Source organism: Salvia splendens, chromosome 12 (assembly GCF_004379255.2).
Source record: "Salvia splendens isolate huo1 chromosome 12, SspV2, whole genome shotgun sequence".
Lineage (NCBI taxonomy): Eukaryota > Viridiplantae > Streptophyta > Magnoliopsida > Lamiales > Lamiaceae > Salvia > Salvia splendens.
Genome location: NC_056043.1, coordinates 8,106,210 through 8,118,777, shown reverse-complemented (window position 1 = coordinate 8,118,777; position 12,568 = coordinate 8,106,210). Strand labels below are relative to the sequence as shown.

General features: G+C 35.4%; 1 protein-coding gene across 2 annotated transcripts; it reads right to left on the bottom strand.

Annotated features, from left to right (window-relative positions):
* Nucleotides 1–5,819: 5,819 nt before the first annotated feature.
* On the bottom strand, nt 5,820–10,844 carry LOC121758442 (B3 domain-containing protein Os03g0120900-like). Of its 2 annotated transcripts, XM_042153842.1 has the most exons (4): nt 9,686–10,844; nt 9,476–9,545; nt 8,901–8,947; nt 5,820–7,468 (listed from the first exon to the last, which is right to left on the bottom strand). In XM_042153842.1, the coding sequence occupies exon 1, from the start codon at nt 10,535–10,537 to the stop codon at nt 9,686–9,688; it is 852 nt and encodes a 283-aa protein (XP_042009776.1). In that variant the 5' UTR covers nt 10,538–10,844; the 3' UTR covers nt 5,820–7,468; nt 8,901–8,947; nt 9,476–9,545. The 2 variants fall into 2 exon arrangements, with proteins under 2 accessions (XP_042009776.1, XP_042009775.1); XM_042153841.1 differs by lacking the exon at nt 5,820–7,468 and having other exon boundaries at nt 8,588–8,947.
* Between the last annotated feature and the right edge of the window lie 1,724 nt (nt 10,845–12,568).

Sequence of the window (12,568 nt, the reverse complement as noted above, 5' to 3'; positions counted from 1 at the left end):
AGGCTTGGGTGAGTGTTTGTGATGATCCCCTCCATTCGAACAATCAGAGGATCGTCAACTTGTGGGCTAAAATATTAGCAGCCTACAAGGCATTTTACCCGGAGGGGAGGCCACACAGCGGGGAGGAGTGCCGGAAGGGGTAGGACCGAATCAGGGCTGCGGTCTCCCAATTTTCAGGCTTGTACACCAACGCCCTCCGCATGCAGACCAGTGGCCAAACTGACGAGGACTGCAGGAGGATAGCGGAGAAAGTCTTCCCTGTTCCCGGGCTTTATAAGGAGTTCACCTACTAGAACAACTATGAGGTGCTGATGGACTCCGAGAAGTTTCGGGCAGGTGTCGATGTTGGCTGGCCGAAGAAGCATCGACTGAACTATGCCGGTGATTACAGCTGCAGCAGCGGCGGTTCCCACGACCTCCCCGAGGATGTTCAGGAGTTCCCGTCCCCTCCATCGTTTACTCGCGGCACTCACCCGGTTGGTCAAAGGCGGGCGCAACGGGTAGCGAGGGGGGTCGCCCTGGGTTCCCAGGAGGTCCAGTCGACATCCCCCTGTTGGCAAGTCGCCAACCGAGCTCGCCTTCTTCGCGCGTCAACAAACGTGGGCTCAGATGCACAAGATCTTAGCTGAATGGAGGGCGGCAACTGACCTCGTGGAAAAGAGGTTTCTTCACTCAATGCTCGAGAGTATGCGGGTCGATTTGGATGCCTCCTCGGCACAGTTGGGGGGCTCAAACGCGGGCTAAGATGCAGCAGATTTGAGGTCCTGGATAGCGGCGACAACGGCGGCGACGACAGCGACGGCGACGGCCACGAGGAGTGAGGCGGAGGCGGGGGCTCGTGTGTGAAAGAAGAGTTTTTTTTAAATTAATGTAATTTTTTTTAATTAATGTACTTTTTTTAATTTTACTATTATTATTGAATTTTCCCGTATCTGTGTCGTAAATTTAATTCCGTATTTTGTGTGATTGTTAATTATTTGTTTTTTATAATTTTGTTTATTGTGGCTAGCCTATTGTTTGTCCAGTTGCTTGTCCTGATGATGTGGCAAGAGGAGTTTTTAGTGCTGATGATGTGGCAGGAAGAGTTTGTGACTAGCCTATGGCTAGCCTATGACTAGCCTATGACTGACCTATTATCATTGAAGATACTCACAGCAGGGCCTGTTGTGGTAAAAAAAAACGTCGTCATTTCCTTCCATTTAAACAATGCATTTTATTTAGTTTTTAAATCCCTCCAAATCTGCCAACAAACCAAAAACGCAGAAACGCTTCTCCCAATATATTAATTGCCAAATATTTCTTTTCCCTCTTTTTTCTCTTTGCGTACAATGGAAACAAAAATATAATCTTTTCATCTTCTTTCTAATCTGCTTCTATTTCTTTTACGCCGGTTGTGGAGAAAATTAATCACTCTTCCCTGTTATCTCACAGGCACGAATTTTTTTCTAATAAATGTCGTGTGATTCATCTAATATTTATTATTCCTGTTTCTTTTTATGAACTGATGGTATTTAAATATTTTTTATCCCTAAGACTTTGTGGGATTATTGCTTTCCTTCATGAATATAACGAACCGTTGTTGCTTGTTATTTGAGCTTGCCCTCAAATAACAAGTCCATGAATATTTTTTACTTGTTATTTGAGCTTGCCAAATATTGAAAGTAACGAACCATTGTTGCTTTTTCCACCATTTAATTCCAAGAAAAAGTGAGATAGGTTAAAAGAGTTAGAATTTATATTGAAGTTGAAGAAGCAAAAGTTAATCTCACATTTATTATCATTGATGTTTCTATCTGCATAAAAATTTCTCATTGCATATCATCTAATATTTTCATGTTTTAGTGGCTACAACAGAGTTTTCCAACAACTTTTTCACCGATGAATATGAGCTCTGATTCTGATTTTAAGCCTAGAATCGATATGGAATTTGATAGCTTAGATGATGCTTGGATGTTTTGGGTTCAATATGGGGAAAAGTTGGCTTCGGAGTTTGAAAAACTGGTCGAATAACATCATATAAATATGTTTGTTGTAAGGAAGGTGTCCGTAAAGAGGACAAAAGAGATTCTTTTGACGCTCAATCCTCGACTTGAGACTCGAACAAGTTGCCAAGTAAGGTTTGGGGTGACCTATGTCAAGGGTATATATAAAGTAAATGAGTTTAAGGAAGAGCATAATCATCCCCTTCACCTTCCTGAGACAGTACATATGTTATCTTCTCAACGCCGCATTACTGAAGTTCAAGCACATGAGATTGATTTAGCTGATGATGTTGGGCTCAATCAGAAGTCATCTTTTGATTTGATGACTAGACAAGTTGGAGGAAGAGATGAGATTGGTTACACTATCTTAGACGCTAAGAATTATCTTCGATCTAAGAGACAAAGAAGCATGGTGTATGGAGAAGTTGGTTGTTTGATGAGATACTTTCAAGATCAGTTATCTAAAAATCCATCATTTTACCATGCCAACCAAATGGATATGGAAGAGCAAATAACTAATGTTTTTTTGGCGGATGCAAGAATGTTGATTGATTATGAGTACTTTGGTGATGTTGTGTCATTGGATACGACATATTGTACAAATCGTGATAATAGACCACTTGCCGTGTTCTCGGGTTTCAATCATCATAGAAGAGCGGTCATTTTTGACGCAATACTTTTGTACAACAACATCATTCAAATGGTTGTTTGAAACATTTTTAGATGCACACAAACATAAAAGGCCTCTCACCATCTTCACTGACCAGGATCAAGCTATGAGAAAAGCCTTGCATGAGGTAATGCCAGAGACATGTCATGGATTATGCACATGGCATTTAATGCAAAATGGAATCAAACATCTGGGAAACCTTATGAAGGAAGGATCGTGGTTCCTGACAGATTTTAAGAGGTGTATGTATGGCTTTGAGGATGAAACCGATTTTGAGGAGGCTTGGAGCAACTTATTGACACATTTTAATCTTCAAGAGAATACATGGTTGAAGCATATGTATAGTGTGAAGGAAAAATGGGCATGATGCTACATAAAAGCCTTCACACTTGGTATGAGAAGCACACAACTTAGTGAGAGTATCAATTCTAGTATCAAGAATTGTACGATGCCCAACTTAAACATTGCTCAATTTTTTAAGAACTTTGAGCCCTCCTATGTTAAGAAAACTTTCTAAGGTCTATACTCCATCAGTTTTTGATCTATTCCAGAATGAGTTTATCCTGTTTGCAGCTGCATACATCAAACATAAAGATGAATCGGGATCATCATTTGAGTATGTTATTGGACTAATCGATCATGATAAGGAATGAAGGGTGACATATTATCCCAATACAAAGATGATTCATTGTAGTTGTCGAAGGTTTGAGATGGTTGGATTAATATGTTCACTCTGTGAAAGCGTTTGATGTGTTAGACGTGAAGTTGCTTCATGATAATTATATTCTTAAAAGGTGGACAAGAGAAGCTAGAACTGGTGTAGTCCATGACCATATTGGTAATGAAGTTGAAGAAGATTCTAAATTACAAAGTACTGAGCGGCATCGGAGACTATGTCAAATTCTTATAAGGTTGGCTAATGAAGCTTCTGTCCATCAATCCACTTTTACCTTGGTGAATGAAACAATGTCGGATCTATATAAAAAGGTAATGGAAATGCGTTTAACAGAAAAAGATCAAGAATACAGTGACAATGTGAATACCTCTTCAACGGTCTCTTCTCCAATGGCATCAAAAGGATTCAAGAAAAAAATTGGTGCAAAAGGTTCGAAACGATTGAAGAGTTGGGTAGAACTTCAGTCAAAACGAAGAAAAAAAAACCATAAAGTAAAGGTATATACACAAATTATACTGTTATGTATTTGGAAAATAATTTTATTAAACATAAATTTTACTTTAATTGTAGGTTGTTGGAGCATGACGTACATTGCATGTTTCTTGTTCGGTAGTTCCAGCACCTCGTGCGGGCCCCGAAAATTCGGCAATTCCAGCACCTCATCCGTGGCCCGAAAGGACTTCAGATCATTTGAGTTTCACTGAATTGTTACTGGTATAACTATTTATAGTACGAAGTTTCTGGTGCAATTGGTTGTAATTTATCTTCCTTTTTTTGTGTAGGCACCAATAGATCAAATTTTATATGCTGCCAATGGAACATATTTTGATGGATCAACATGCTCAACTCCGATATGGTATTATTTTTTGTTTTATGTACATTGTTTTCTCCCTCTTTGAAATGTATATTTTGATCTTAGTATACACCACTTTGTTGATTCAACTCTTAACACTTATAACTCAAGATTTAATAATTTATGTGTGTATTTGATTTATATGTCTTGCAGCACTATACAGAACTCTGAAGGTACATCTAGTGCTAATTATCAATATCGAGATGGAGATCGAGATCATTGAGATGTCTTGAATGCCTTGCAACACTATACAAAGCTTTGGAGACACACCTTAAATGTAGTTTTTGATAAAAATAACATCTCATGCCTTTTTGAACAAGTATTTTCAGATTAGTCATGTTTCAAAGTATGTATTTTTGGATTGTTTTTATCTAATTAGTTTTGCCAGTGTTGTTTTGGAGAAATGAGAGCATAGATATTCCCTTAGGCCATATTTGGTTGTCAGGATTCTGTCTGGCAAAGTAATCTGATTCCTTAAATTTTAAATTCTTGTGTTTGTTTCGGTTTTTAATCAAACTGGGAAAGTAATCAGAATCCAAGAACATGGAAAGTTAGTACAACTTTCCAGGATTCTGAATCCTAACTTTTCTTAGGTATTCTTTTTCCATGTTTTAGGATTCTTACATATTTAATGCAATATAAGTATAGTTTTATTATTACAATTGTTTATTATTATTATTACAATGTATTAAAAATGACATAAAATTATAAATCATACTTAATTTCGGTATAATAAAAAACTATAATTAATATTATCCTAATCATAACTATATTATTATAATATTTATATATTTTTATAATTATCATAATAATATTAATAATTTAATAAATAATTAAAATATAACTATAAAATAGTACAAATTATATGATAATAATTAATAATTATTATTTTATAAATTAATAATTAATCAATAAAGTCGTAGTGAAATTTTCAATTATAAAATTTATTCAATTATATTATCCGTAAATATTATAATTATAATTATAATTATAATAATCATATTTATTATTATAATCATTTATGATTATAATACTCCACGTAACTATAATTATAATTATATTATTATATATTAAGATGAATAGTGCATATTTAAACTAATAATAAATATAACAATATAATTATTATCATTTGTAATTAATAATTTATTAAAAATTTTATGTTATTATTCTTTTTATAAATAAAAATAGTAATAAGTAGGAGTATATTTTTAGTTTGGTGTTTAAATCAAATAGTATAAAATTTAAAACCTTGATATTTTCCAAACATAGGAAAGTAAAGTTATTAGGAATCATATTTCCAGGATTCATTTTCCCAGGAATCATTTTCCTTGTCAACTTTACTTTCCCGTCAACCAAACATGGCCTTAAAGTATTTTTGGATTGTTTTTATCTGATTATATTTGCCGATGTTTTTATCTAATTATTTTTAGTTTGAAGAGGTATTCTTTTTTGTCCTTGCCGTAGCCATCTTTGTTGTTGCCTTTAAGGATAAAAAATTGAACTAATACTAACTATATCAGCAAATATTATCTACAATGCATAATCTGTCAAAGCAATTTATCTCATTGAAAACTTACTAAAAACTAAATTACTGCTAAGTATATGTAGCCAATCTTATTTATAATGCATAAGCTGTCAAAACTGTTTTATACTCATCAAACAATTATTAGATACAAAGCAAGATATATGAAGTAAATTTTAAGTTGCTAAGATCAAAATTGGGATTTTGAATACAGCACCAAGTTTTCAATTTCCCAACTCAATTCACAATAAGTATCTTCTCTCTTAGTCACTTCATCGAGCAATTGATGAGTGTTCTTTAGCAAAAATTTTGGAAAAAAATATTTTGATACTTTCAATCATCTACAAGGACAAGGAATGCAAAATATATACAGTTTATGTCCATATAAACAGACAGAAGAAAGAAATCGGCAATTGATATATTGGAAGAAGCGTATCTACTTGGCAGATTTGTGTAAGTCAGGTAGCTGGCAGTAGGGGAATTAGATGAAAAGCTGTGTGTGTGTGTGTGTGTGTGTGTGTGTGTCGGGGATTTGTAAGTATGCATGGTTTCCGTTAGCTTTGTCTGCTGAGATGGAAGATACCTACAAACATAGACATTGATATGTAGTATTTGTAATTGTATGTATCATTCACCCATCATCATCATCATTTGATCTCTAAATAAATGTATATTAGGGGGGTCTGCCTCTGCCCCCATCCTACACATCTACATTCATTCATTGCATAAGCTAACATGAATTAAGCCTGCATCTACACCTATTCATTTCCCATTCCCCTCTCACATATAAAGAAACCTACTACTCTACCTACTTCTCTCTTTAGGGTTTTCTTCCACGGGGACCTCTCCCCCCCAACCCCCAATAAAGTGATAAATATTCTGCATTACTGCAACCCCCCACTATCAACTGCTCCCCTCTTCTCAATACCTATTCTGCCTGCTTAATTACTATCTAATCTCATAATAAATCATTATACCTAACCTAGGTCGTGTGAAATATTAACACTTCTCACTTTTAAATCTGCTTATAATTAATGTCACTGCCATTCAGGAGCTAGCATTGAATTAATTGAATTTTGATATGTAGTTCGACAGGCACATAGACATATAATTGTTGGAGCTGTGAGATTTTTCGGATGTTGTACAGTTTTGACTTTTGAAGTATATAGATTGTCACATCGCAAGAATTGCTTTGCTTATGACAACTTTGGTATTGTACCTAACTGAAAACTAATTAGTCCCATTTTCTTGCAATTCTTTTTAGTCATGTGTGAGTATTATGAATACACATTAGGCCTATCAAAATTTAGATTCACACTAGCTCCATTTTGTTACCCAATTATTCCACACTCATTAATTTAGAGATGACTAGTTTGTAATTTTATGCGAAATGATCGAGCTGCATATATGCATAAAGTCAGTATCTTTTTTTTTCTGAACAACTGCACATTGATGATTAATTTGTCCTCAATAGAATATGTTTCAAACTGTTCATTTTCCTTATCAAAATGATTACATCAACTGGAAACCATACCAATAAAATGCATAAGTTCACGATTGTATACATATAATTAGGTAACTACATATTTATGTCTTACAGTTAACTGTGTACTACTCCATATTTCTTCATTTTCAGAACCTATTTCAAGGGCAATTGATTATTCTCGATGGAATGCAAATGCTGAACTAGTGTTATATCATTGAGCATGAAATGAACAAACCGAAACCCTTAGATGACATTAAGGGTCGAACCCAGTTACAACTCCTATGGAGAAAAGGAAAACAAAAGATTAATGAGCAAATAAAGGGGAAATATAAATGAAAATGAAAGATCTCACTAGTTGAGTTTAATAGGATATGTGTATTTGTGTAATTTGAATTGGAAGAAGAATGATGTATAATGTAAAAGGGGTCAATAGTAATACAAGACTGAACAACATACGCTTATATTTAGTTAAAAAGGACCTATTGAAGGAGCCAGAACATTTCTAGATTTTAATTTATTTAGTATAAATAGGTAAAAGTGAGACTTCACATGCATACAAGGTTTACAATGCAATGATTATTTTAGGTGACTCTTTTTACCTAAAGAATACACATATTCCCTTACTTTTAAACTGTGGGCTTCTTCTTGACCTAAGCCAAGCACCACCTCTCTCTATACAAATTTCAAATTATTAATTACTCATATAAGTATATACCACAAAGAAAAAGTAATCCTATTAGTCATAATTCATAAAGTTTAGGCTTCATGCAAAATACACATAAATTTATGTGTATGTTGGGGATGAGGGTTGGCATAGGATTATTACTGTTACAAAAGTAAAATGACCCAATAATAATTCATGACAATATTATGCTATATGCATAGAACAAACAAGTTTGTGAAAATTGTCAGCATGAACAAAGAGAAGATTATTCATACCAAGTGCATATCAGCAATGGGAACTAATTAACTAGAACATGGTCCTGCACATTTTTTCACCATATAAACACACAGATATATTGATACTCCTATATGTATGCACCTCTTTATGATAACGACACAGATACAAAAAACTATTCACTTCTTATTGAAGTAGCTAATACCAGAAGTAGAAATAAAGGTCACAGACTGCACTAGGTCCCTATAGGTGGAGATTTATAAATTTAACACATTTTGACATCCCAAAATAGAATCATATATAGGGAAGCGTCTTCATGTATTATTTTATATAGTTATACTATTATTTATCTTAATTAATTGTAAAAAAAGACCTTGTAAATCGATTGTCTCCTTATTGTCTTGATCAAATCAAAAGTTTAAATCTCAATGGAAATATATCTAAAAAATGGTGGAATTTTCCATTATCTAGCTGCAATATTCGGCAACTAGCATGAAATATTTGGTCCAAAATGAAAATGCACAATCTTTATGAAATAAAAATAGGGCCACAGCCACAATTGACATGACGAAAATTGATATTGTCCAGTCGAAGAGGAAACATCGGTTTCTTCTTAATTGACCATTTAACATCATGTGTGGAGATGATATATATATACTCTTTTCAGCTGTAGGGACCAAATTCCCAATTATATATAGCTACAAGTTTTCATTAAGAGGAAGTATTTAATTTCTCTTCTTCCGCTCACTATCGTATCAAACTAATAAACCTTCTATCTCCACATAATTATTTTTCCATCACCTACATACATACCTTAATTTCCTCTCTCCCTCTCTCTTCAAATTCCCTTCTTGCATTATCTGAACCACACACACCATGTTTAGTATATATTCAAACTGAATTAGTAGCAAATGTTAGGCACAATATTAAGTGTCTGTGTGCAGCATGCTTGATATATAAGGAGTGTAACTTTCTTGAAATTATTCATTATATGTATACAGATACTCAAATTAAGCATCTACCCTAATGTCGACCATTCAATTCACAAGGTCCCCCCTCGGGCCGATGTATAAAAAACGAAGAAAAACATCTCTAGTGAGTTTTAGACATCTAAAAGATGAGACCCCAACTTAGTATATTTCCATGTCTCAATGTATTTCCTTTTAACAAGAACACATCTGTGGACCCAATCGCATCACATTTTAAATTCAAACCAAAGTTGTAATTTGTGGAAACTAATCATCACACTCATTAGTCCATAGCATGCAAAATCTGAAGTTGAGGGGAATTGTTGAAAAGTAAAAGAAGGAAAAAAGTAGAAGAGGAGAAAAGAAAATTGATGATAAATGGAAGGAAATTAAGATAGGTGATGATAGTTATAGATGTACCTCCAAAAGCTGGGAGCGCAGCAGCAGTTGTTGGTGTGGAAGAGAGATAATTACGACAAAAGGGATAATTCTGCAATTTTTGTTGGCGATGAAAGAATTAGAAATAGCAGCAATTGTAAGGAAAAACATAAAATAACAAGCCAAGGCTGAGGGGCCAAAAATGTGTGATGTGAGAATCAATTCAATTGATTGTTAGTGTTCATGTGTTACCTAAATATCCAATTCCAAAGAGATGGATCCCTTCCCTTTGTCGTGATCCTGCGGCGGGGGAGAAGGGTGCGCCGCCAACAGCTGGCGGTCATCTGAATCAGAAATGGGACAGTCCATGTTCACGCCGAACAGCCTGAGTCGCTTTGCTGCAGCTTTTCCTTGGACCACCGGCACCGACTCAAAAACCATCTCTCTTTGGCCCTGCGACGCCGCGACGCCACCTCTGAGGTACACTATCGAGCCAGGGGGGCAAGGGCTTCCGTTCACCACGCTTCCGTATCCCATGGGGTGGTGGTAGTGGTGGTGGAGGACTCGCGGCGGCGGCGGAGGAGGGGGGATGAATAGGGGGCTCCAGCGGTGGTGGTGGAAGGAGAAGTGGTGGTGATGTGGGAGATTGGCGGGGGCGTCGGGGCGGCGGCGCCAGTCGATGAAGAGGCGGTCCTTGGGGAGGTCGCCGGCGCCGCGCTGGAAGGAGACAATGTCGCCGGCGTCGAGCTTCTTCTCCTTGACGAAGCGGGACCAGCCTTTCGTCATGACGTAGCTCTGGCTGCTGTTCCAGTACAAGTAGCGGAAGCGCCACGGCTTGCCGTTGCGGTCCTCGAAGTTGAGGAGCAAACCCTTCTCGTTCGCGGAGGAGTCGAGGGGGAAGTACTTCTCCGCGTGCTGCTTCGGAATCACCAGACGGTTCAGCTTCCCGACGTCGCTCGGCGTCACCACCTTGTCGAACATGTGTTCCCGCTGCAGTTGCGCCGCCGCCGCTAAGCCGGAGCTGCTGCCTTCGCCGCCGCTCCGCTCCGGATCTTCATCCTGTCCGTAGCTGCTGTAACTGTAAGGCCGCGGATGGAAAGACATGATTGTGATTGTGATTCTAATTGAGCAGCGAAATCGGCATCAATTTAGGGTTAGGGGAGAGAGGGAATTGAGATTTAGAGAGAGGAAAAAATAACGGCAACGATTGGGATTGGGAAAAGCGAGGTTTGGATTGGGCGTGATGATACTCTCATATCATTTCTCATCTGCGTTTTCTCTTCTAGTAATACTTCACCTTTCTCGCGAGTAGAAAGAAAGAAAGAAAGAAAGGAAGAAAAAACAAGACACGATTTTAGAGAGAGAAGAAAAAGAAGAAAGTGTGTGTATGTATTGTATGTATATGTATATGTATATGTATATGTATATCTGTATGAGTATGCCGTAGTGTAGGTGTGTGAATGAATATATGCAGTGCAGGTTTATTTTCTTGGTGGTGGGGTGTCTCCTCCACCCCACCCAGGAAACTTCTCAGCTTGCCCATTTTCATTCAATTTATTCTTACCTAGGAGAGAGACTGGAATATATTGTCTTCATTCTTTTTTAATATACACTAATTAAATATTAATCATTAAAATATATATTGAAGGCTAGCCTTTCCCTGTATAATAACGCTAATTTGTGTTTGTAAATATATCACTGACGTTTCAAAAAAGCGTATTCATTATTAACATCTATACTGAAATTAGAAAATGTAAATAAAAGTGTCCAAAAAAATAGCGTTAAAAGATTAAGATAATTTATCTTGAACTTAATGACACCTTTTTTGTGTCCTAAATTGTACTCCATCCGTTCTATCATAATTGGGGCGAAACTCTTCAGTACTGAGTTTAAGAAATGAATATTTAGTGTGTTAAGTAGATAGAAAAAAAATAAGAGATAAAAAAAGTAGAGAGGATCTAATAGAAAGTGAATAAAGTAGAGAGAATAAAGTAAGAGTGAGAAGACAATGTTACAATTTATAAAAATGACTCAACCATAAGGGAACTTTCCAAAATAGAAAAATGACTCAACTATAAAGGAACGAGGAAGTAGTTTTGGTTTCTTAAATTAATCTGAAGTACAATGTAATCTTTACACTATTTTAGTGTAAATAAGAGTCAGGATACGTTGTCCCAAATCAAATTTTTAATTAAAAGGACAAATATGTTGGATAAATAAAAGTAAAATATGTAGTACAATCTATATTTACAAAATAAAAAAATTTATATTTATTAAAAAATAAAAAATATTAAAAATAAAAAAAATATATACATGTACTATAATTTTAATGTAAAACTAGTGGGGAAAAATTTAGAGGGATAAAAAATAAAGTAAGAAATCAGTGTGTTAATTGTAATGATTATAGGGATATATATATCGATGGAAAAAAATATTAACATATTAATAAAAGAAATCAAATTAAAATGGGGGGCTCGTGTCGGGTCGGCCAACAATTAGATGCCCTAAAAACGTGCTCAAGCACGAGCTAATATATTACTGCGCATTTGGCCTCGCAAAATCAACCGTGGTAGTTTGGAAGAGTAGCTAATTCATCTATTTGAAAATGTTATGACCAAAAAAAGAACTACTTTTATTTTTTTTAAAAAAATACGTACCTTTATTTATAGCCTACGTTTATAGTCAGAGCAATTGCCACTTATATGTATGGTAGGTCTTGATGGGTTACTGGATTGGGTTAGGATGCATGCTAAGTGAAGGCGTGCCATTTTTAACTATAACAAATAATCCAAGAATATTTAATAGTAGTAGTATTTAAATAAAATGGCTACATAATTTTAGGTTCTCTATATTTTTTTACATTTTGGATAGAACTGTATACGATTTAGTAGGAATATAATAGTAATCGGTTAAGACCTCTGTCTGCTAATTAATTTCAAGAGTATATACAAGGATTATTCACAGGTTTTTGTAAAAATATTTAAGTATTTTGGTTTTACATGTATGTATTTGTTAATTATACATATACGACATATAGTATTTATTAGCTGAATTAGTGATGGTGTTGAAGTATATACATATTTTATTTGATGTTGAAAAACATTGTTAACACAGAAATTAGAGGAGACGAATTAA

What these genes read in the sequence shown, in the direction of transcription:
- LOC121758442 (XM_042153842.1), bottom strand. Translation starts at nt 10,537, where the DNA reads ATGTCTTTCCATCCGCGGCCTTACAGTTACAGCAGCTACGGACAGGAT.